The sequence below is a fragment of the Gymnoscopelus braueri genome (assembly GCF_963280865.1).
Source record: "Gymnoscopelus braueri genome assembly, chromosome: 16".
Classification (NCBI taxonomy): Eukaryota; Metazoa; Chordata; class Actinopteri; order Myctophiformes; family Myctophidae; genus Gymnoscopelus; species Gymnoscopelus braueri.
In genome coordinates this window covers 394,102-415,938 of record NC_137616.1, presented here as the reverse complement: position 1 = coordinate 415,938, position 21,837 = coordinate 394,102, and the positions used below count along the sequence as shown (strand labels likewise).

The window sequence follows — 21,837 nt, the reverse complement described above, 5'->3', positions numbered from 1 at the left end:
TCAGTCCAGCAGTCATTACAGGTCCGACCTCGTCGCTGACAGAGAGTGATGTCCGTGTGAATCTCGTGGAAAAGTGGAGATATTTGACTAAACACACTTTTTTTGGTAGAACTTTCAAATGGATATGAAACTAGAGGACAATATTTGACTCCAAGTCTTAGGAATCAATAATTGGGTGAGCAGACGCAGCGCGGAGCACTTTTATGCCACGCAGATTACTCTGCTAACCGTACGCGGGTGGGACCGATCTATGGCTGTGTATTTGAAATACATTAAATGTATGTAAGATCACAGAAATTCTAGGGCTAACACTGCCTATAGATTCATACAGCACAAAACATTAGGCTATGCTAAATTCCTTTTTCATTTTAATTAATCTGAAACCTGTAATGTTCAAGAGCAGTATGTATGTATGTTAATAAATCCCTCAAATAAATACATAAATAAATAAATAGATGCATACATAAATTAATATATAAATAAAGGAATAAAATAATAAATAAAAACAATAATGACGTCATGGTAAGACGGAGCATACATGTGGTTGTGACGTCATTTCTCCACAGTTTTATCTTCATCATGTTGGAATGATGGATTATTAAGACCGATTCGAAGGTTATTTTGTCTTTATTATTATTATTGGTCAGGTGCTGCTACTGTTGCGTCACAACCTTCATCTGTCACAAGAACCGCACTTTAGTCTTAACATGACCGGAAATAAAGCTGTTCATTTTCAAAATAAAAGCATAGATATTATTATCTTTACACTAAACAAATGTAATGACCATTGTGGTGCATGGGATTTCAAACATGGTTTCATTATGGTAAATGTATTCAAAACATTGTTGTATTACTATGCATGTTATTTATTTAAAACATTGTAAAGCAGTGGTTCCCAAACGTTTTAGCTGAAGACCCAAAAGAGAAATTAGAGTTTGCCCGGGACTCAAACTAGTAAAAATAACATATCTACAAGCTCACAACGCATCAATTCGCGCCGCGTTGCGAGCTTGTAGATCTGACTTTTTCACTAGTTTGTGAACTTTAAAAATATATATTTATGGAAATTATTAGATTTTTACATTTTATTTATGAAATAGGCTACTTTTGAAAAATGTTGGAATTGTTTTCAATTGATGAAACGTCGTCATTTTTTAAACTTTTTAAATCTTCAAAAAAGAAAGAAAGAAATACATATATATATATATATACACACACACACACACACACATTTTTTTATAGGTCGCAATACAAATGTCATATATATATATATATATATATATATATATATATATATATATATATATATATATATGTGTGTGTGTGTGTGTGTGTGTGTGTGTGTGTGTGTGTGTGTGTGTGTATATATATATATATATATATATATATATATATATATATATATATATAGAGACATTTTTATTGCGACCTATAAAAAATGGTACCAAAGATGGGTCCCGACCCACTGTTTAGGAAACTGTGTCGTAAAGCAGAGCTGTTATCCACTTAAACCCCAGCATCGGTATTGTAGTTGTGAGCTTGACGATCGGCTATTTTCAGCGAAAGCTTTTGTTTCTGTATGTGGTATCACTTCAATAAAGACAGACACAGTACTGGCATTCAGCGTGTATTCGAATCCCGTGTCAAACATTACAGTCATGACCATAGTAGTACATCCGGTTAAATACATGACTAGTCGATGGACTATCTCATCGATCTAGACCCTGTAACAACTTTCCCCACAAATTGTGGGGAAAGTGGGCCACAATAACAGAAAACAGAAAATACACTAGTATTGAGTCCTGAAGGACTCCGGTTAGGTGGGGTTTAAAGGGATAATCTACTTTTTTTTAAAAAGGGAAATATCGGACCGTTTTTAAGTTGCTTGATTCAGTATTTAGAGATTTTATATTATTTTTATCAGACACGCCCCCTTCCTATAGAAACCTATTTTTAACTCTATGATAGAAACCCATTATAAGTTATAACTTCAAACTCCTTTAACCATGGTAGATTCATCGGAAACACCCGTCCTTGGTTCTGACTGATATTGTCCTTCTAATATGTGAGAAGACCGTGTTTTTTTTGTTACTTTTTTCATTTATTTCATTTATTTCTTACTAAGCGGTAAGCAACGTGGGGGGGGGAGTTTGTGCCTTGATCAACAACAACTGGTGCAAAGATATTAAAATCCTAGATAGTCACTGCTCACCAGACCTTGAACTTTTAATCATAGCCTGCCGTCCTTTCTACCTACCACGCGACTTCAGCATTGTGATTGTAGCCGTTGTTTACATTCATCCTGGAGCTAATAAGGACACAGCTATGAGGGAATTACACCAGGCTATCAGTGCACAAGAAAATCGTCACCCGGACTGCGCAGCCATCTGCCTAGGCGACTTCAACCGGACAGACTTAAAAAAGGTCTTTCCCAAATTCCACCAGCATGTCACCTGCAGTACCCGTGGTGACAATATTCTTGACCACTGCTACACGCCCTTCAAGGATGGATACAAAGCTCTCCGCCGCCCACCGCTAGGAAGCTCTGACCACTACGCCATCCAGCTGCTACCGGCCTACAAACAGAGGCTAAAAAGGGAGCCGGTCGTTGAGAAGGAAATCCGAATCTGGTCTGAGGACACAGACGCTATGCTACAATCCTGCTACCAGACTGACTGGGGGATGTTTAAGAGCGCCGCTGGGAATAACATCAACGAACTCTCAGACTCAGTCACTGGCTCAGTAAGACTCAGTAAGTGCATAGATGACATAGTCCCAAAAAAGACAGTTCGGATCTATCCCAATCAGAAACCATGGATGGACAGCGGAGTACGTGCACATCTGCATGAACGGGATGCTGGTTTCAAATCTGGCGACGTGGAAACACGCAACACGACGCGCGCGGCCCTAAACAGCGCCATCAGGAAGGCGAAAAAGGCCTACACAAAAAAGATGCAAGACCAACTCAGCAATGGCGACATCAGGAGCACATGGCAGGCGGTACACACCTTGACAGACTGCAAAACAAGAACCAGAAGAAAGGTGAACCCGCCTGCCTCCCTCCCCAACGAACTGAACACTTTCTACGTCCGATTTGAGATCAGCCCCAACCGCGGCAGCCAAGCGGGGCCATCAGCAGCACCAGCAGAGGAGAACCCTCTAACCATTTCGGAGAGAGAAGTGCGTACAGCCTTCGCACGGGTCAACATCCACAAGGCAGCCGGACCTGATGGGATTCCAGGCCGGGTCCTTAAGGCATGTGCAGACCAGCTGGCGGGTGTCTTCGCTGACATCTTTAACCTCTCCCTCTCCCAGGCTGTGGTCCCTGCAGGGTTCAAAATGTCAACCATTGTGCCCATTCCCAAAAAGGCCAAAGTGACATGCCTGAACGACTGGAGACCTGTCGCTCTCACCCCGATCGTCAGCAAGTGCTTCGAGAAACTGGTGAGGGAATACATCAGCTCCACGCTACCTGCCTCGCTGGATCCGTGGCAGTATGCATACCGCAAAAACAGATCCACCGACGACGCTATTGCCATGGCTCTCCACACCGTCCTCTCGCACAAGGACAAATATGTACGTATGCTGTTCGTGGACTACAGCTCAGCATTCAACACCATTGTCCCAGCAATACTTGACAAAAAGCTCAGAGACCTAGGGCTACACCCAAGCATGTGCGACTGGATACAGGACTTCTTGTCCAACCGACATCAGGTGGTGAGAATGGGCAGCATCACATCCGACCCCCTGACCCTCAACACCGGAGCACCCCAGGGATGCGTGCTGAGCCCTCTCCTCTACTCCCTGTACACGTATGACTGCATAGCCACACATGTCTCCAACACCATCATAAAGTACGCGGACGACACGACAGTGATAGGCCGAATCGTCAACAACGACGAGTCTGACTATAGAGAGGAGATCAACTCACTGGCACTCTGGTGCCGGGAGAACAACCTCTCTCTTAACGTCGACAAGACCAAAGAACTGATCGTGGACTTCAGGAGGCCGCGGAGAGACCATGCGCCCATCCTCATCGACGGTGCTGCAGTGGAAAGGGTCAGAGAGTTCAAGTTCCTCGGAGTACACATCGAGGAGGACCTCAAATGGGAGACGCACACCACACACGTGAGGAAAAAGGCTCAGCAGCGACTGTACTGGCTCCGCCGCCTGAAGAAGCTCGGAGTAGGACATCGCATCCTCAGGCTGTATTACAACAGTTCTGTTGAAGGCATCCTAACAGGCTGTGTCACGGCCTGGTACGGGAACTGCACTGCCCGAGAAAAGATCAGCCTACGGCTGTAGTGCGGCAGAGGGAATAATGGGAGACGAGCTCCCAGCGCTCCAGGAACTGTACAAAAAGCGGTGCGTGGTCAAAGCCAAGCGCATCATCAAGGACAAGCACCACCCAAGTCACAGACTGTTCAAACCCCTACAACGACCGCGACCGGGCAAGGGGCTCTACCGCAGTATCAAGAGTTCCACCACCAGGTTCTGGTGCAGTTTTAATCCGGCTGCTGTCAGAATGCTGAATGAGGCATAAGCCTTGTTCAGCAGCCTGACAGCAGGCGGTGCAAACTTTTCTGGCTCTTCCTGAACACACCTGTGGATTATACCAGGGACAATGACTTGGATTTAGCTCCCCCTCGTAGTAGTAGTGGCGTAGTGTAGTCCACAGGTGTGTCCACACCTGTGGACTACACCAGGTACAAATGACTTTTTGTTGCACTCCCTCATGGAGCTACTTGCGGATTATACTAGGGTCAGTCCACCCTAGGTGCACACGCACTGACCTTTTGCACCTTAATCCCATGTATAACGCACTGACTTTTTTTGGTCTTTTTTATTGTGCTCTTTTTTCTCTAAGCACCTTAACGTCCATATGTATATCATGCACAGTATAAGTATAACATGCGCAGTATACATACATTGCTGCTATGCTCAGGCACCTTAGTTTTTTTATTATCTCAGGTACTCTGTAAATATGTAGATAACTTGTCTGGTCTTCTGTTGCTCTCTTGTTTTGATCTCCTTCCCACTTGCCCCCCACCCCTCTTCTTCTCCCCCCCCCCCCCCCCCCTCTTCTTTCTATGGAAACTAACGGGAATGTACAAAAACGAATTTCACCCACTTTTTTACTTGTAAACCTGTGATGTGACAATAAAACTGATTCTGATTCTGATTCTGATTCTGATAAAAACATTTGAAAATGAAAAATATTAAATACAATTAATTAAAAAAGTAAAAAAAGTAAAACACGGCCCGTCACGTATTAGGAGGGCAGGAGGAGTCACCAGAACCAAGGACGGGTGTTTTTGATGAATCTAACGCGTTAAAAATTGAGTTTGAAGTTAGGGTTTGTATGGGAAGGGGGCGTGTCTGATAAAATGAATATCATAAAATGATATTGTCTACTCTAAATACTGTGAATCAAGCAACTTAAAAACTGTCTGGCTCTGGGGTGTTCCCAAAAGCCTGAGTAGACGATTTTTTTTTTGTTCGAAAGTGAAATATCCCTTTAAGTGGTTAACCTGCTTTTACGTTGAAGGCAACAAGCGGAAGCATCGCTGTGTTCGACGTGTGACTTGACGGCGCCGCTAGAACGAACCTTAGATTCAGCATCCGAACAGACAGTGGAACAATCTGGCGTGAACAGTTTACACAAATAGATAAAAATGAACGTATGAAACCATGGTTTATTACGTGTGATGTGGTGATAATGGAGTCCATGCGCTGGACGGACACGGAGGGGGAACAACAGCGTTGATCCGCGGAGGGTTTGGATCCGAACTGGAGGTAAGGCTGCCCGGGGGGAGAGCGAGCCGTACATCACTGGGGCGTGGATGGAGGATGGATCAAAGAGCTAGCTCTGGTCCAGAGAGCGTTAGCGAGTTCTCTCTTGCGCTCTGTCAGGAGCGGTGCTATTCCCATGGACTGAAAACTCCACCACTGTGTGAGGTCTCCAACTGTAGTAAAAATAAAGAAAGCTATTTCGCTACTCACCGAAATAAAGGCTGTTTTGTGTTGCTGAAAGACGATTCTCCACGGTGGGAAACGTCTCAGGATCCCACCTTTTCTGAATAATACACTTTTTGGGCAGAAAATAAAATATATCCGCCAGACGGACATTGTTTTATTTGCTCCACAGCGCCCTCTACAGATTTGGTCAATGGTCATTTAATATTGACCAGATCTATAGAGAGCGCAGGTGAGTAATTTAAATAATTTCCCTCCGGCGGACTATTTTATTTTCTGCCCAAAAAGTGTATTATACAGAGAAGGTGGGGTCCTGGGACGTTTCCCACCGTGGAGAATAGTCTTTCAACAACACAAAATCTTTGTTTCGATGAGTAGCGAAATAGTTTTCTTTATTGTTTTACTAAAGTTGGAGACCTCGCACGGTAGTGTAATTTTCAGTCCACGGGAATAACACACGCTGCTTTACAGAGCATTAGAGAGAACTCGCTTACACTCTGAACCAGAGCTAGATGGAAGATCTGCAACCCCTCAACGCTGAGGGCTTGCAGATCGGCTATGGTTCGGGTGCTTTTATAGACGCCGATTTAACGGCAGGCCTGATCTCTCTCTCTCTCTCTCTCTCTCTCTCTCTCTCTCTCTCTCTCTCTCTCTCTCTCTCTCTCTCTCTCTCTCTCTCTCTTTCTCTCTTATGTCGCTCTATGGCTGACTAGATTATTTAAATGAGACATGATGGCGATTAAAATGTCCAGTTATTAAACTCTGTGATGATTGAATGGATGGATGGATCAGTGGATTTGAATGAAATGGACACATTCAGGTTGATTCCTGTTGAAAGATGCTCAGCCTGTCACATAGGCCTATAGCTGTTTCAACTGCATGGGAGAGATAGATTCCTGTCTAGTAATACAACTGCATTATAGTATTACTGTATCTATAGTAGATCTATAATGTAGTAGGCGATGATGTAGCCTATAGGTGTACTAAAGCCTATAGGTGTACTAAAGGGGGAGGGGGGTTCCACCGTTCCAGGGGGTCCCCAGAAAAAGTAGTTAAAGGACGACTTCACCCTTCACCCATTTTCAACCTATCTTCATATAATCGGTCCCCACTAATGCTCATGATGAAATGGTACAATTTTTTTCTACTCAGTCTGTGTCTCAGAGGAGGGCTGACAGTTCAGAAACCCGTCTACCAGTGACATCATCGTTAGGCAGGATTTTTTTTTTCCAACAAGATTTCAATTTTTTATTTAGATTTTTATTAACACGTGAACAATGGCTTCTATATTATTGCATTGCAACTTTCCATGAATACAAAGCCTGCAGTTTCTATTAGCTTGGATTCCCCATCAATGATGTCACTGGTATACGGGTTTCTGAACTGTCCACAGCCCTCCTCTGAGACACAGACTGAGTAGAAAAAAATGGTACCATTTTATCATGAGCTTTAGTGAGGACCTATTATATGAAGATAGGTTGAAAATGGGTGAAGTCGTCCTTTAACATAGCATCACAATCATTTCTGAACCACTTTAACCTTTTATACGTTGGCTATTCAAAAATAGCAGATATACAAGCTCATAGTGCCGCGCTATGAGCTTGTAGAGCTGCTATTTTTGAAAAATCGTAGTAGGCCTATATATATATGCGTAGATATTAGTCTGGAATCTCTGTGTGGAAGGAGCGGATTAAAACAAATGCCTCTGGGGATAAACCCGCCCCATATTTGCATACATAAAATTCTACCTGCCAAACATACAGTATATATATATATATAAATAATAATATAATAATATATATATATTTTTGTACTGAATTTAAACTGCCTTTTTGCATCATGCATCCATTTAATGTGCATAGTAAGACCTTATGGTGGTGAATAAAAACAGTGGTCAAAGCAGATTGTACAGGGAGAGTCAACATTAAACAAATGAACCACTAGGCTAAATGAGTTAAAACTGTACTACTGCTGGTTTAAAATGAAAGTCACACATTCTCTTTCAGGAAGTGAAGCGTTACAATGTAGGTTTTGTGATGTGTTGTTAACCACGTCTACATCTTAATGTTTATGTGTTGTTAAGAGCACTTCACTTATTTACAAACCTATCTTCATATAAACAGTCCTTGCTAATGCTCATTATAAGAGGCCACCTTTTTGTCTACTCACGCTGTCTCAGAGGAGGGCTGTGGACAGCTCAGAAACCTGCCTGAAACAACATTTCAACTTTAATTATTTATTAATTCAAGAACAATGGCTTCTATTTCAGCTATTTCAGCATGCTTACTTTCCAGGAAGACAAAGGCTGTAGTCTATATTAGCTTGGAATCCCCATCGATGATGTCACTGGTGGGCAGGTTTCTGAACAATCCTGAGCACAAGAGAGGACCCATTATTCTGAAGATAAGGATGAACATTTGTGAAGTGCTCCTCTGCCGCTCCACCTCCTGAGCCACTGCCACCAGTAATTGATAATTGAGTTGTCTGCCCTCAGAGTCAAAATAGAATGTATACAGTCTGAATGCAGATCTCTGCTCAAACCACTCCAGTCCAGACCTTAAAGGAGTAGTTCACCCAAAAAATCTACTACACACCACATGAAGTCTCGAATTCATGGATATTCTTTTGTTTTTGTCGCATTCCTTAGCCAATTATTTGATGACTGGGGCATGAATTAAAGGCTTCATGGGGTGTGTAATTGATAGAAAATAAGTAATTATTTATTTTGGGTGAACTGCTCCTTTAACAGATTTTTTACGCAAATAAGAAAATAAAAGGGCAAAACATGAGAAAAATACTGTCACATTATTAATTAAAACCAGTACAATAATGGCAATGAATATATACAAATATATTGTCATTTATATATTTAATAGATGTTATTTTCCCAAAATGTGAAATGATGAATCTCTGTCTCTTGTCATCTTTCATTCAGTCATGTTCGCCGTCCATTTCAGAATTAAATCCAGATTAGGGATCATTCAGCTTCAGTGAATCAGAAAATAGATTTTCATATTAAGAATAAAGGTTCAGATTATAAACAGGGGCTTATACTACAATGCCAAAGTGCTCTATTGTTTTTGGACACACTGACTTATGTCAGTGTGTCTCAAAGGTGAAATCAGCCTTCATGATTTGGGGCGATAAGCAATTACCTCAAGAACGGATACACAATTAGTGCAATATGACGTATATACCAATAACCCATTTGAATGGCCAATTGAAACACTAAAAAGTTAATTTCAGTTAACACATTCCACGCCAGAGTTTAATATCATAATGTACTCACCAGTGCCAGCGATTTATTTATTTATTTTTCACGTCGCCACAGAAGTTGTCTCGGTTTATGTTAAACAGCGATCAGCGAGGAGAAAAACAACAACCGAGATAATGGAGGATTAGGGGAAGATTTAGAGCGGAGGCGGGTGGGAACGAAAATCTCCGGATACGGATATTTCCATATCCGGGTGTGCTACAATGAAATGTGTCACTGCGAGGGAAGCCTACAATAAAATGTGAACCTGCGAAGAAAAAAAAAAAAAAGACCACTTCGCGTAGATCTACGCGACTGGCACGCTGCGCAATTATTTAGGTTCGCGTAGATCTACACGATTGGCACACAATGTGTTGTTAAAGGTAGGGTACAGTAAGTGATTTTTTTTGTTTGCACATTCTGTGCCAGAGTTGTATTAAAACAGTGTACGTTTAGTGCCAGAGATCTCACCGTTTGTAATGCTGCGCTGTTTAGAGCTGTAGACTCCACGACGAGCACCTGGATGTAAACAATGGATGTGTGTACGAACAATAACAGCTCTCACGGTGATCCATCTGTCCCTTCCATTTAAGAGGCACCGTGGGTTGTTCCAAAGTTGTGCTAGCCCCCCCCTTGTGTAAAAAAAACTAAACATTGAAAACACGTTTTCTACCGTGTTCGGCACCTAAGCGCTACTCTTTGAAAACACGGTAAACCCACCCAATATGTTAAAAAGGTTAAAGTACTATATTCTGATAGTGATCATTGCTACAGAGCGTTTGTTCGGTCACAGGGGTCTCTCCAGCTCTTTAGTAAACAGAATATAGTACATGTTCAGGTAGGTGACAAAATGTAAGCCAATCAGGAGAGTAATAAAGAGCTGGAGAGACATGGGAGACTCCTTTTACTGAACAAACACTCTATAGCAATGAGTACTATCAGAATATAGAGCTATTTAACACTTATTTTAACCAAAGTAAATCACTTACCCTACCTTAATTGTTTGCTACTGCACTTTGGCTTTGTAGGGCCAAGCACGCTGAATGTGCGTGTCACCCCCTCACCACATTTATGCACCATTGCACAGCAAAGTCGTATATGAAAGTATAATTTGGGCTTTAGAAGGAAAGGGGGAACGATTTTGGATATTTGCACAGTCATTGCGCAGTCATCAGCCACTGGAGTAGCGTGGTGGCGTTTACCTACTAAAACACATTGCCCTCTCGCTATATCGTTTTGGTGTTTTCACTGTTTGTTTTGGTTGCCCAAAACTTTCCCCGTCTAGCGAAACAAATTAAACAGTGAAAACACCAGAATACAGCGAGAGGGAAGTGTTTTTCTGCAGGTAAATGGCTGCTATGAAAGGGGTTCACTGGCATAATTGATAGAAATGGGGGTGGGACATAAAAATCCAAGAAAAGCATTTAGTTGGACCCACAATTTGTGTAACATCAGATGTAATCTGTAGTTCTCTCTGTTCCCCTGCCCTACGTTTCCCAGGATGCTGTGGGGTTTCCCAGGAGGATTGTGAAGATGAGTGTGACCTCCTGGTTCTTGGTGAGCAGCTCAGGGACACGACACCGTCTCCCCAGAGAGCTCATCTTCGTGGGCCGAGAGGACTGTGAACTCATGCTGCAGGTGAGACTAAAGCAGTGGTTGTCAAACTTTTAACACTCAGGGCTCCCCTGTAAACAACCTTTTCATCAACGGCACCCCTGAATTACATTGTTACTTTATAGCAGATAGCACCTTACATTTATGTCATATTAGGGACTGGGACTCGATTAAAAAAAGTGATCTAATTAATTAGAGGCTTTGTAATTAATTAATCGCATATTGTATGAGGTTGTATAAACGTGGATGGATATTAGAATAATGCTGCTTCACCATGGCAGCACTACATGATTCCATGAACTGATTTGGTTAAAAGAGTCTGTCTGTCTGTCTGTCTGTCTGTCTGTCTGTCTGTCTGTCTGTCTGTCTGTCTGTCTGTCTGTCTGTCTGTCTGTCTGTCTGTCTGTCTGTCTATCTGTCAGTCTCGCAGTGTGGACAAACAGCATGCTGTCATCAACTACAACCCTTCAACAGATGAGCACCTCGTCAAAGACCTGGGCAGCCTTAACGGGGTGAGACACCTGCACACACCTTAACATATATAATATACCAGTGACCACAGCTGAACACCCCAATACCATAATCATTAAGACTGGGGACACATCTGTGTAATTTTAAGATTTCTTTGGCTATTCAAAAATAGCAGATCTACAAGCTTGTAGTGCGGCACTCGGTGCCGCGCTACGAGCTTGTAGATCCGCTATTTTTGAAAAATCGTGAAAAATGTGTGCAAATCTTTTAATATATATATATTTTTAAAGCGAAAATGTTTTAACTCAAATATTAGCTTCTGCATGGGGGGTCCCTGGAACAGCATATTTTGAGGTGGGGGTCCGCGGCCAAATACATATCATTTTGGGGGTCCTTGACATGAAAGAGTTTGAGAACCACTGATTACAGCAAAGGATTTAGAAGACATTTGTAGAATCCCCAGAAGCAAAGATTTGAGTTAAGAATGTTCGCTTTAAAAAATATATATTCAAAGATTTGCAAAAATGTTCTTGATTTTTCAAAAAATAGCAGATCTACAAGCTATGAGCTTGAGACACCTTAACACCTAAAGACACCTGCACATACTACCTGAATACACCTGTACACATACCTAAACTGGATACTTATACTACTACTACTATTAACACATTAACCGCCAAGAACGTAGTCCTACGGTCCGTTAAATCCAACTGTTAAGCGCCGAGACCGTAGCCCTACGGTCCACGGTCTTTTCGCGCTAAAAATTTCCGGGTGCACTTTCGGAATTTTTTTGATCCACTTCCGTTTCCGGTTTGATGACCGGAAACGGAATTATTTGGGATCCGGTTTTGACGATCACGTCCGCCCTCGTTCTACAGACGAAACTGAAACTCAATTCTCTTCCTGTAGTTTTTTCTCCTCGCATTTCACTGTTTAACGTAATCCGCTCTAACTACAACATGGATACCCCGTTTGACACGTGGTTTTCACTGGGAGATACAGTGGGATGTCGCGGATGTAAACAGACCGTGTACGGCTCAATCTTAAGGATTTTAACAAGATCAATATTCAGCAATATTCAGCAATATTCATAATATGTGTTTCATTTTATGTGTTTTGTTGCAGACATTTGTGAATGACCTACGTATTCCTGACCAGACCTACATCACCCTGAAACTGTCTGACATCATCCGCTTTGGATATGATATCCTTCTACTGGTTTACACTGATTTCTATAGCTTTATACTGCTTTCTACTGGCTTATACTGCATTATACTGCTTTATACTGCTGCATGCTTTCTACCTAGCTTATACTGCTTTCTACTGGTTTCTACTGCATTATATTGCATTATACTGCGTTATACTGCTGCATGCTTTCTACTGGCTTATACTGCTTTCTACTGGGTTATACTCCTTTATACTGCTTTACACTGATTTCTATAGCTTTATACTGCTTTATACTGTGTTGCACTGATTTCTGTAGCTTTATACTGCTTTGTATAGCTTTATACTGCTTTATACTGATTTATATAGCTTTATACTGCTTTATACTGATTTACACTGATTTCTATAGCTTTATACTGCTTTACACTGATTTCTATAGCTTTATACTGCTTTTTATAGCTTTCTACTGGCTTACACTGATTTCTATAACTTTATACTGCTTTCTACTGGCTTATACTGCATTATATTGCTTTATACTGCTTTGTACTGCTTTATACTGGGCCTTTTAAATGGTAAATGGTGCATTTATATAGCGCTTTTATCCAAAGCGATTTACATAGATTGTGCATTACATTCACCCATTCACACACACATTCATACACCGATGGCGGAGGAAACCATGCAAGGCACCAACCTGCTCATCTGGAGCAATTAGGGGTTCAGCGTCTTGCTCAAGGACACTTCGGGCCTACCGGCCACTCTACCCCTGAGCCACTGCCGCCCCTCTAGTAAATCTTTAACTAGATTACCACAGTTAAACTGGGTTAGCATATAAAGACATTATGACTGTGTCCAGCAGGGGACACTATATTTCCATTATGAACTGGGTCTTAACCACTTTAACCCTGGCATTCCCATTTTGGGAAAATAAATTGTTATTATACTATTTAAAAAAATCTAGAAAATCGCCGATCTACAGGCTCACAACAGGTCACTATGCAACACACTGGGTGCTTGTAGATTATGTTATTTTTGACAGTAAACCTTATGGCTTCAGTGGTTCTCTCCTTAACTTCCTGTGTTCACATTCTCATGTCTATGTTCTGGAGAAGAACACACACAAAGTCCCAGAGGAGGCACTCAAGGTGTGTGTGTGTGTGTGTGTGTGTGTGTGTGTGTGTGTGTGTGTGTGTGTGTGTGTGTGTGTGTGTGTGTGTGTGTGTGTGTGTGTGTGTGTGTGTGTGTGTGTGTGTGTGTGTGTGTGTGTGTGTGTGTGGTGTAAAGTAACTAAGTACATTTACTCAAAGTACTGTACTTAAGTACAGTGTTGAGGTATTTTTACTTTACTGGAGTATTTCCAATGTGCAGTACTTTTACCTCTACTCCACTGCATCTCAGAGGCAAATATTGTACTTTTACTCCACTACAATTATTTGAAAACTTTAGTTACAAGTAGATTTTGATTATTGTTACAAAACATACATTAACCACTTCACAGCTCTATATGCATTTCGGCCATTTGAAAATAGCAGATCTACAAGCTCACAATGCGTTGTGATGCGACACTTCATCAGCTATTTTCCTACTTTTGGTACTTGTACATTTTATACTTTTGTACTTTCACTCAAGTACATTTTTAATTTTGGACTTTTACTTGTAATGGAGTATTTCTACATTGCAGTATTGACATTTGAGTACATTTTCCGCCACTGTGTGTGCGTGCGCTTGCGTGTGTGTTAATAACCTGTGTGTGTGTGTGTGTGTTCAGCATGAGAAATACACCAGCCAGTTGCAGATGAGTCTGAGAGCGTCGGAGACGAAGAGGAGTGATGAAGATCAGCTCAGACTGGACAAAACTGAACGCAACAAACCTCTGAGCCAAGGTGACACAACACACTAGACTAACACATTGTACACAGTACACTAACATACTACACACTGATACACACTATGCACTGACACTAACATACTACACACTGATACACACTATGCACAAGTCGTATAAAGTAACTAAGTACATTTACTCAAGTACTGTACTTAAGTACAGTTTTGAGGTACTTTTACTTTACTGGAGTATTTCCAATTGTCTATACTTTAACTTCTACTCCACTACATCTCAGAAGCAAATATTGTACTTTTACTCCACTACAATTATTTGAAAACGTAAGTTACTTTGCAGATCTAAATTATTACATTATCAAACATACATTAACCACTTTAGCCTTATTTTATACCTAGGCTATTTGAAAATAGCCGATCTACAAGCTCAGAGTCACAACGCGTCGCGACGCGAAATATTTAATATCATATTGTGGATGTCCCTCAAACGTTTTTCAAAAGGTTTGAGCCTAAATCAAGCCTCAGATATAGTCATTTCAACTAACTTCTCTCTGGCTTATAAAGCACTTTCACCTGCAATAGCATATTGTCTTTATTTGGCATTTGGCGCTATTGAGCCAGTTTGTATGCATGTTAGGGACTGGTCGTTATTTACCGGAGGTTGGTATGGCCCAGAAGAGGGGGGGGGGGGGGGTGGGGCTCATCAAACTTTTTTTTTAGCCCTGGGGGGGGGCCATGTTTTTTTTATTTTGGCTTTAGGGAGGGTCAACTTTAATTTATTAAATTGTGTATGTTAAAAATGATTAGTTTTTCATACATGTTATACTTCCCTATCTATAAGCGTTTAATAACCCTGTATGGTGAATTGACATGGTATCTCCCACAGTGGGAGTCCCACTTCTGTTTAGTTGCGCAGTGAACGAGAGAGACAAAGTTGCCAGATTTCTTTTTTTTATCCCACGATTTTGTAACCCCTATTTTTTACACCCAGTGCCAATTGTCTATGTAATCCTGGGCACTACCTTCCCTCTGCCAACCTAGGGAGTCCAGGGCCGAGCTCATGCCTCCTTCAATGCATGAGAGCCAACTGACCTTCTTATCACCTGACAGGGGAGAGTTTCCCTGGTTGGACGTAGCGCGTGGAAGGAACACGTTATTCCAACCAGTTCCTTTACCCTCCATCAGGCGCCCCGGCTGGCCAGGGGGAGGCAGTATAGTGACCAGGATTACTGCATGTTTTTCTGAGGGTACCTACCCTAGGAGCAGTGTTGGGTAACGTGCGTTAGTAACGTAACGCCGTTACGTAATATATTACCGAAATGCGGTAACGGGTAATATGATGCATTACTAAAAGGAGAAGCTGTAATATAGTAGTAAGATGACACTACGTTACTACGTTACTAATTATCGCGAAAAAACTAAAAAATCGACCAAAAAAGATTTTGGTGTCCATTTGTTTTGCCAGGTTGCATATCCGGCCTAGAGAGAATCAAAGGAAACGGAAACAGCTGTGAGCATGCATATATATATGTGTGTGGACTGCACCGGATACAGTTCCAAAGAAGGCGGTTGTAATGTAATAGGCAGCGTCGCAGCGAGTCAGTGCACTCGCCTCGCTGTCCCTTGTAGGCTACTGAATGGATGCGTGGAGACGGCCAGGACGCACAGCGTGCACCTCTGTCAATATGGTAATAGCCTGAGGCTACGAGCTCAATCCATGGTCTTGAAGGGCGGACCCAAACACAGCCGCCTGGATTTGTGCGTGGCTTCCTATTGCTTCACCAATCTATGTCCCCGCCTCCCCTCCCCTCCCCCCCTCGGCCTGTGCACGGAGCACGCTGACGTCACCAAATTTAGAGCGACGCCCCTCTGCACTCTGATTGGTTAGGAGATAACAAGGTCCAAGACCATCGTTCCTACATCGCTCCCCCAGGCTTTTTTTCTTTTGTAACAAAAAAAAAAGCCTGGGTTTCCGAGGCTAATATGGTAATGGTAGACACCAGTTCTCTGGTTGAGATTCAACATCAAGTGAAACGCTGCACATAACCAGTGATAGGTTAGATTTAAAGCCTATATTCCAGTTTATAATGCGTGGAAGCCAAGCAACACTTTTGACAGAGAGAGGGGGGGAGCATGAGAGAGCGCGCGGGCGCATGAGAGAGAGGGAGAGAGAGAGAGAGAAAACCCGACGTCGGATCAACAGCAATACAAATTAATAACTGCAAACAGATCCAAAGATTAGGCTATCAATATCATACAAAAGCAGAGAGAAGCTGTGATCTCACCGCTCTGAGGGACAATAAATAAATAATCCTTTTGCAAACAATATCCATGTTCTGTTCCTTTGTCAACAATGATCCAAATGGGAAGTTTATTTCAGCAGCTAGAACGTGACAGTTTGACATAGTTTGAGCCGTTTTTGCTGCGCAGCTCCTCGTTTAAGTTAATTGCCTTCACCTGCTGCTGTGGTGCTGCGCAACAGGGCAGATCTCCGCCAGGCCAGGTGGCCCTACCCAGGCCCATGAAATTCATAGGCAGTCTACAGAAGCCAATTAGAATTAAATCTGCTAAAACTGACTCATACACTGATACAGAACCATATATAGGCTAAATATTGTCTCTGACTCTCTGTCGGTTATTAAAAATTAAGAAATACTATATTTTAAATAGTGGAAAATAGGGGAAAATACATAAACTCTCTAATCTGTGATTCTAATGTGATTAATGTGACCCCTACAGTCAGTGAAGTCCAGTGCTGAATGTGACAAATATTGAGACAAATAGGCTATAACCCAATACATAATTTTATGAAATTAATGGGTTATATTTTACAGATAGTTACACTATTCTTGTACTATATTAAAATTAAATCATCCTTAAACTTCAAGTTAAATTAATTATTTCCGTGGACTTAAAAATCATCGTTTTATTTGATGGCCTTCTTTTTGATTGGCCTTTTACAGGCCCTACCAGCCTGTAGGGGGAGGTAGAGAGTAACATATTATAATACCAGCCTGTAGGGGGAGGTAGAGACTGAGTAACATATTATAATACCAGTCTGTAGGGGGAGGTAGAGAGTAACAATATAATAGCAGCCTGTAGGGGGAGGTAGAGAGTAACATATTATAATACCAGTCTGTAGGGGGAGGTAGAGAGTAACACATTATAATACCAGCCTGTAGGGGGAGGTAGAGAGTTACATATTATAATACCAGCCTGTAGGGGGAGGTAGAGAGTAACATATTATAATACCAGCCTGTAGGGGGAGGTAGAGAGTCACATATTATAATACCAGCCTGTAGGGGAGCTCTAAGTGAAAGCTGTGTCCAAACCCAATGTTGAATAAATGTGACTAACAATAGCATAATGTAGTCGTGTTTTTCATCAGAATTAATGAATAAATGCAAAAACATTTTTAAGGATTTCATAAGCAACGCGCTAATATCGTGATAATATCGTATATCGTGATATTTTTGGCCACAGTTATCGTGATATGAAATTTTCATATCGTCCCACCCCTAGTACTGTACTTAAGTACAATGTTTAGGTATGTTTAATACTTTATTATATATGTCTATTTATGAATTGATTAATTAAAGTAAATAAATTGATTCATTAATGTAATTTATAATCATATCTTATAATTTAAATGCCTGCCCATCTGCCATCTCTGTGTCCCAATTTCCAAAAATAATTTGTGGGCTAATAATAATAATACAAAATCTAGATTATTTAATTGTTCAATTTTAGCTTTTTTTTTAACTAAAAAGTAATATTAATATATTACTGTTGCTCAGACAGTAATATGTAACCAAAATGTATTACTTTAAAAGGAAGGTAATAAGTAATAGTAATATATTACTTAAAGTAAAGTAACTTGCCCAACACTGCCTAGGAGACACGGGGAGAACATGCACACAGAAAGGCCCTTTCGCCAACCCCACCTAGGGTATGGGCACTGATGACGCGGAGAAGAGAACACGCCCCCAGCGCCCACAGCGTCCCCTGCGGGAATTGAACCCAGGACCTTCTAGCTGTGAGGCGACAGCGCTACCGACTGCGCCACCGTGCCCCCTAAAAAAAAGTTGCCAGATTTGACCAATTTTCAAAGTAATTAGGCTAGGAAAAATGGCATTGGGGCCCAATGCTATGTACCCGCCCAATGATTGGGCGGGTACATTTGCTTGCTTTTTAACATATCTGGCGTTTTTTTCCCACGTAGCAGCAGCACGTTGGCAGCGGATGATTCAAAATGACATTGCTTTCAGAATGTATCTCTTCCCTGTATCAGTAGTGGGGAAAGATCATTTTGCAAACTGGAAATGATCATAAATAGACTACTGGGGAGTGCATCGATTCATGACAACAGACTGAACCATCTAACTTGTCCATTGAATCACCTGTTGCATGACGTTGCATTGTTCCAACCTTATAAATGACTTCGCCTTAAAAGAAAGCACTAATCATTTTGGTAAGTCAAATATACAACGTGCAGTGCTTAGTGTTCATTTATATATACCCTGCATGCTGTGTTTTGCCTTCATGTAATGTATGGTTGGACATTTGGCAGCGCCGACTGCAGCGGTTTCTGAGAGAATGTGACAGCTGATAGTGTGGTCCTATCTACCGGTCTGTAGTGTTGCCTGATCTGATTATTATAAGCCACATTGGGCTTGTTTTTCTGAAGTTGCTTGTAAATAATGGTAGAACGGTTGTGAGCTTGTAGATCGTCTCTTTTCAAATAGCCAACATACATAAATATGCACATTTTAATGGACGACATATATAGGTTTGAAGTGCTCATGTGGCCTATTATAGTCTCTTCTTTTGGGCTTGTTTTTATAGACCATGCTGCCTATTCCTCTCGTTCAATCTGGCAACACTGCTCATGTTCCGACCAGAGTCCGACATGAACTCTGCAGCCGCACTGGGGATTTTACATGGAGCACACACCCGATGTTTGGCTTCTAACTTAGCTCTGGACTTTGATTGCATTTCAATAAAACCACATTTGATAGATATAAGTATCACCTACATGTGACTGATTTAGAGAGAATTTTATATTTTTGTAATCAGTTCTTTCCTGCGTACTAGATGAATAAAACTGACGTGTATAAATTGGAGCAATGCATTGCGCGATGTGCAATGCACTTTAAATAGACTATCATCTTATATAAACCTAATTGACACAAGGAATTGACACCCTCCCTTTTGCTGATTATAGTAAAATTAGAATCACAGATGTGTTCTGTTGACAATAATAGCCTAGCCCTAGTAGAGAGAGGTGCGCGCTGTGCGTCCTGGCCGTTTCCAGGAATCCATTGCAGCCTGTGCGGAGTGTGCGCTCTTGCGGGTGGTTGTTTGGTGTTATAATAATGTATAACTTGTTTGTAAATTGATGAGGGGAAGGGGAGAATGTAATCCGCCTGTAACCCCTGTCCGTTACTACACCCCCGTTACTGTAATCCATATTACACATTTTAAAATGTACTGTAAGACGTTACCGTTACCGTTTTTTTTACCCTGATTATGGCGTTACATGTAATCCGTTACTTCCCAACCCTGTTTGTAACCCAAGAGAGCACATATGGAACCAAATGGTCCCCGACGTGCAATACGGTGCTAAATGCGGCTATAATAAACGTCAGAAAAGATCAGCATTCATTTTATGTTCTGTGAATATAAAAAAAATATGGTTTATTGCATTTTCCTCCAGTCACCCAGGGGCGGGTCACAGAAAAATATTTGGAGGTCGGGGGGTGGGGGGGGGGCTCAAAAAAAAAAAAACACTTCTGGACCCCCCCCCCCCCTGGTAACTAAATAACGACCAGTCCCTTATCTCCTGGTTCTGTGTGGAAAAAACTGCTTTGTAGGTGCTTTTTAGGTGCTTTGTAGGTATTGCATTTGACGTCACAGGCGGGGGCAAATCAGTTGGCCTGTTTTGAGACAAATTTACAGAAAACCCCAGATATGCTGTGAAAGCCTGAGTGCTCAAACTTGGGTATTTTTTGGGATAAAAGAGAGGTAGGGGAGACCAAAAACACACAAAAAAGAAGGAAAAGTTCAAATTCATGGTGTAGCTCCTTTAAATTTTGTCACCTACCTGAAAATGTACTATTATGTTTACTAAAGAGCTGGAGAGACCCCTATGACTGAACAAACACTCTGTAGCAATGATTACTGTCAGAATATAGTACTTTAACCTTTTAATTACAAAAAAATAAAAAATATTACTTACCCTACCTTTTAACTCTTTGACTGCGGACGACGCGATAACGCGTCAAGTGCTACTTTGTCCAGTTGGCCGTCGACGCGCTCGACGCGCTGGACGCGCGTTCATTGTTTAATCTCTGATTGCGCTATGCTGCTTAATATTCAATGTTATTCTCGAGTTCCACTTACTTCACGGACATCTGCATCCGGTTTCATGACCTGGATTCCGTTTCCGGTTTTTGATTCTTTTCCCCAGTCATTTTCGTCCAAAATAGGTAAATAAACGGTCTTTCACACGGTATGACGGACAAACGGACAGTTTCTCTTCTATAATCTATGGTCTGGGTGACGATCAGTCATCGCCGTCGTATATCACAACGTAATTTTCGCCGATCAAAACAATGGGGGGGACGTCACATCCGTTTTCATGTTTTTCCTTGTCTAATCTATGAAGAAGGGTGAGAGAGACCCAACGACATGATCAAAGCTGTCATGTGCTGCGCTCTAGTGGCGGAATTGTGCTGGGTCTTTACATTATGTGTCCTTAAATTATTTTCATGAGAAAAATTCAAAATATAAAAATAAAAAAACACGAAAATTGCTGGCACTGGGGGAGTACTTTATGAAAATACTCTGGCAGTCAAAGAGTTAATATAAATATTTTCTGAAATCTATGGGGAAAATGTATTGCGTTTCTCTCTGTTGCACCACAAAATTACCGCCACTGCTATGCCCTATAGAGGCGGAGGTCACAAAGGTCACCTGATCAGGGTGAAGGTCAACGAACAGGCTGTTATTTGTCTTGTTCCTGCAAACCCTGTCCAGCAGTAATTCAGTGTGTGTTTGTATTACTATACTTGTGATGTCCAAATGTCCCCACAAGAAATAGACATTTCGAGGACCATTGTCCTGGTCCGAACAAGAAAAATTGATTGTTTTATGGTTAACCCATTAACACATCGACCGCCAGAGGTTAATCTCATAATGTACTCACCAGTGCCAAGGTGTTTTTGTTGTTTTTTTGTTTTTTTCATGTCGCCATAGATCTTGTTAAAATCCTTAAGATTGAGCCGTAAACGGTCTGTTTACATCCGCGACATCTCAACGTATCTCCCAGTGAAATCCACGTGTCAAACGGGGCATCCATGTTGTAGTTAGAGCGGATTACGTTAAACAGTGAAATGCGAGGAGAAAAAACTACAGGAAGAGAATTGAGTTTCAGTTTCGTCTGTAGAACGAGGGCGGACGTGATCGTCAAAACCGGATCCCAAATAATTCTATTTCCGGTCATCAAACCGGAAACGGAA

At 41.6% G+C, this 21,837-nt stretch overlaps 1 protein-coding gene across 1 annotated transcript in view; it reads left to right on the top strand.

The window, feature by feature from the left end:
• Positions 1 to 5,712: 5,712 nt before the first annotated feature.
• cep170bb (centrosomal protein 170Bb) overlaps positions 5,713 to 21,837 on the top strand; it is a 62,311-nt gene continuing 46,186 nt past the window's right edge. Inside the window, exons 1-6 of the mRNA XM_080454116.1 lie at positions 5,713 to 5,796; positions 10,730 to 10,867; positions 11,266 to 11,355; positions 12,440 to 12,518; positions 13,565 to 13,623; positions 14,247 to 14,361. Of these exons, the coding sequence (XP_080310242.1) occupies positions 10,763 to 10,867; positions 11,266 to 11,355; positions 12,440 to 12,518; positions 13,565 to 13,623; positions 14,247 to 14,361 (448 nt within the window). The 5' untranslated portion in view covers positions 5,713 to 5,796; positions 10,730 to 10,762. The remainder of the gene's footprint in view (positions 5,797 to 10,729; positions 10,868 to 11,265; positions 11,356 to 12,439; positions 12,519 to 13,564; positions 13,624 to 14,246; positions 14,362 to 21,837) is intronic.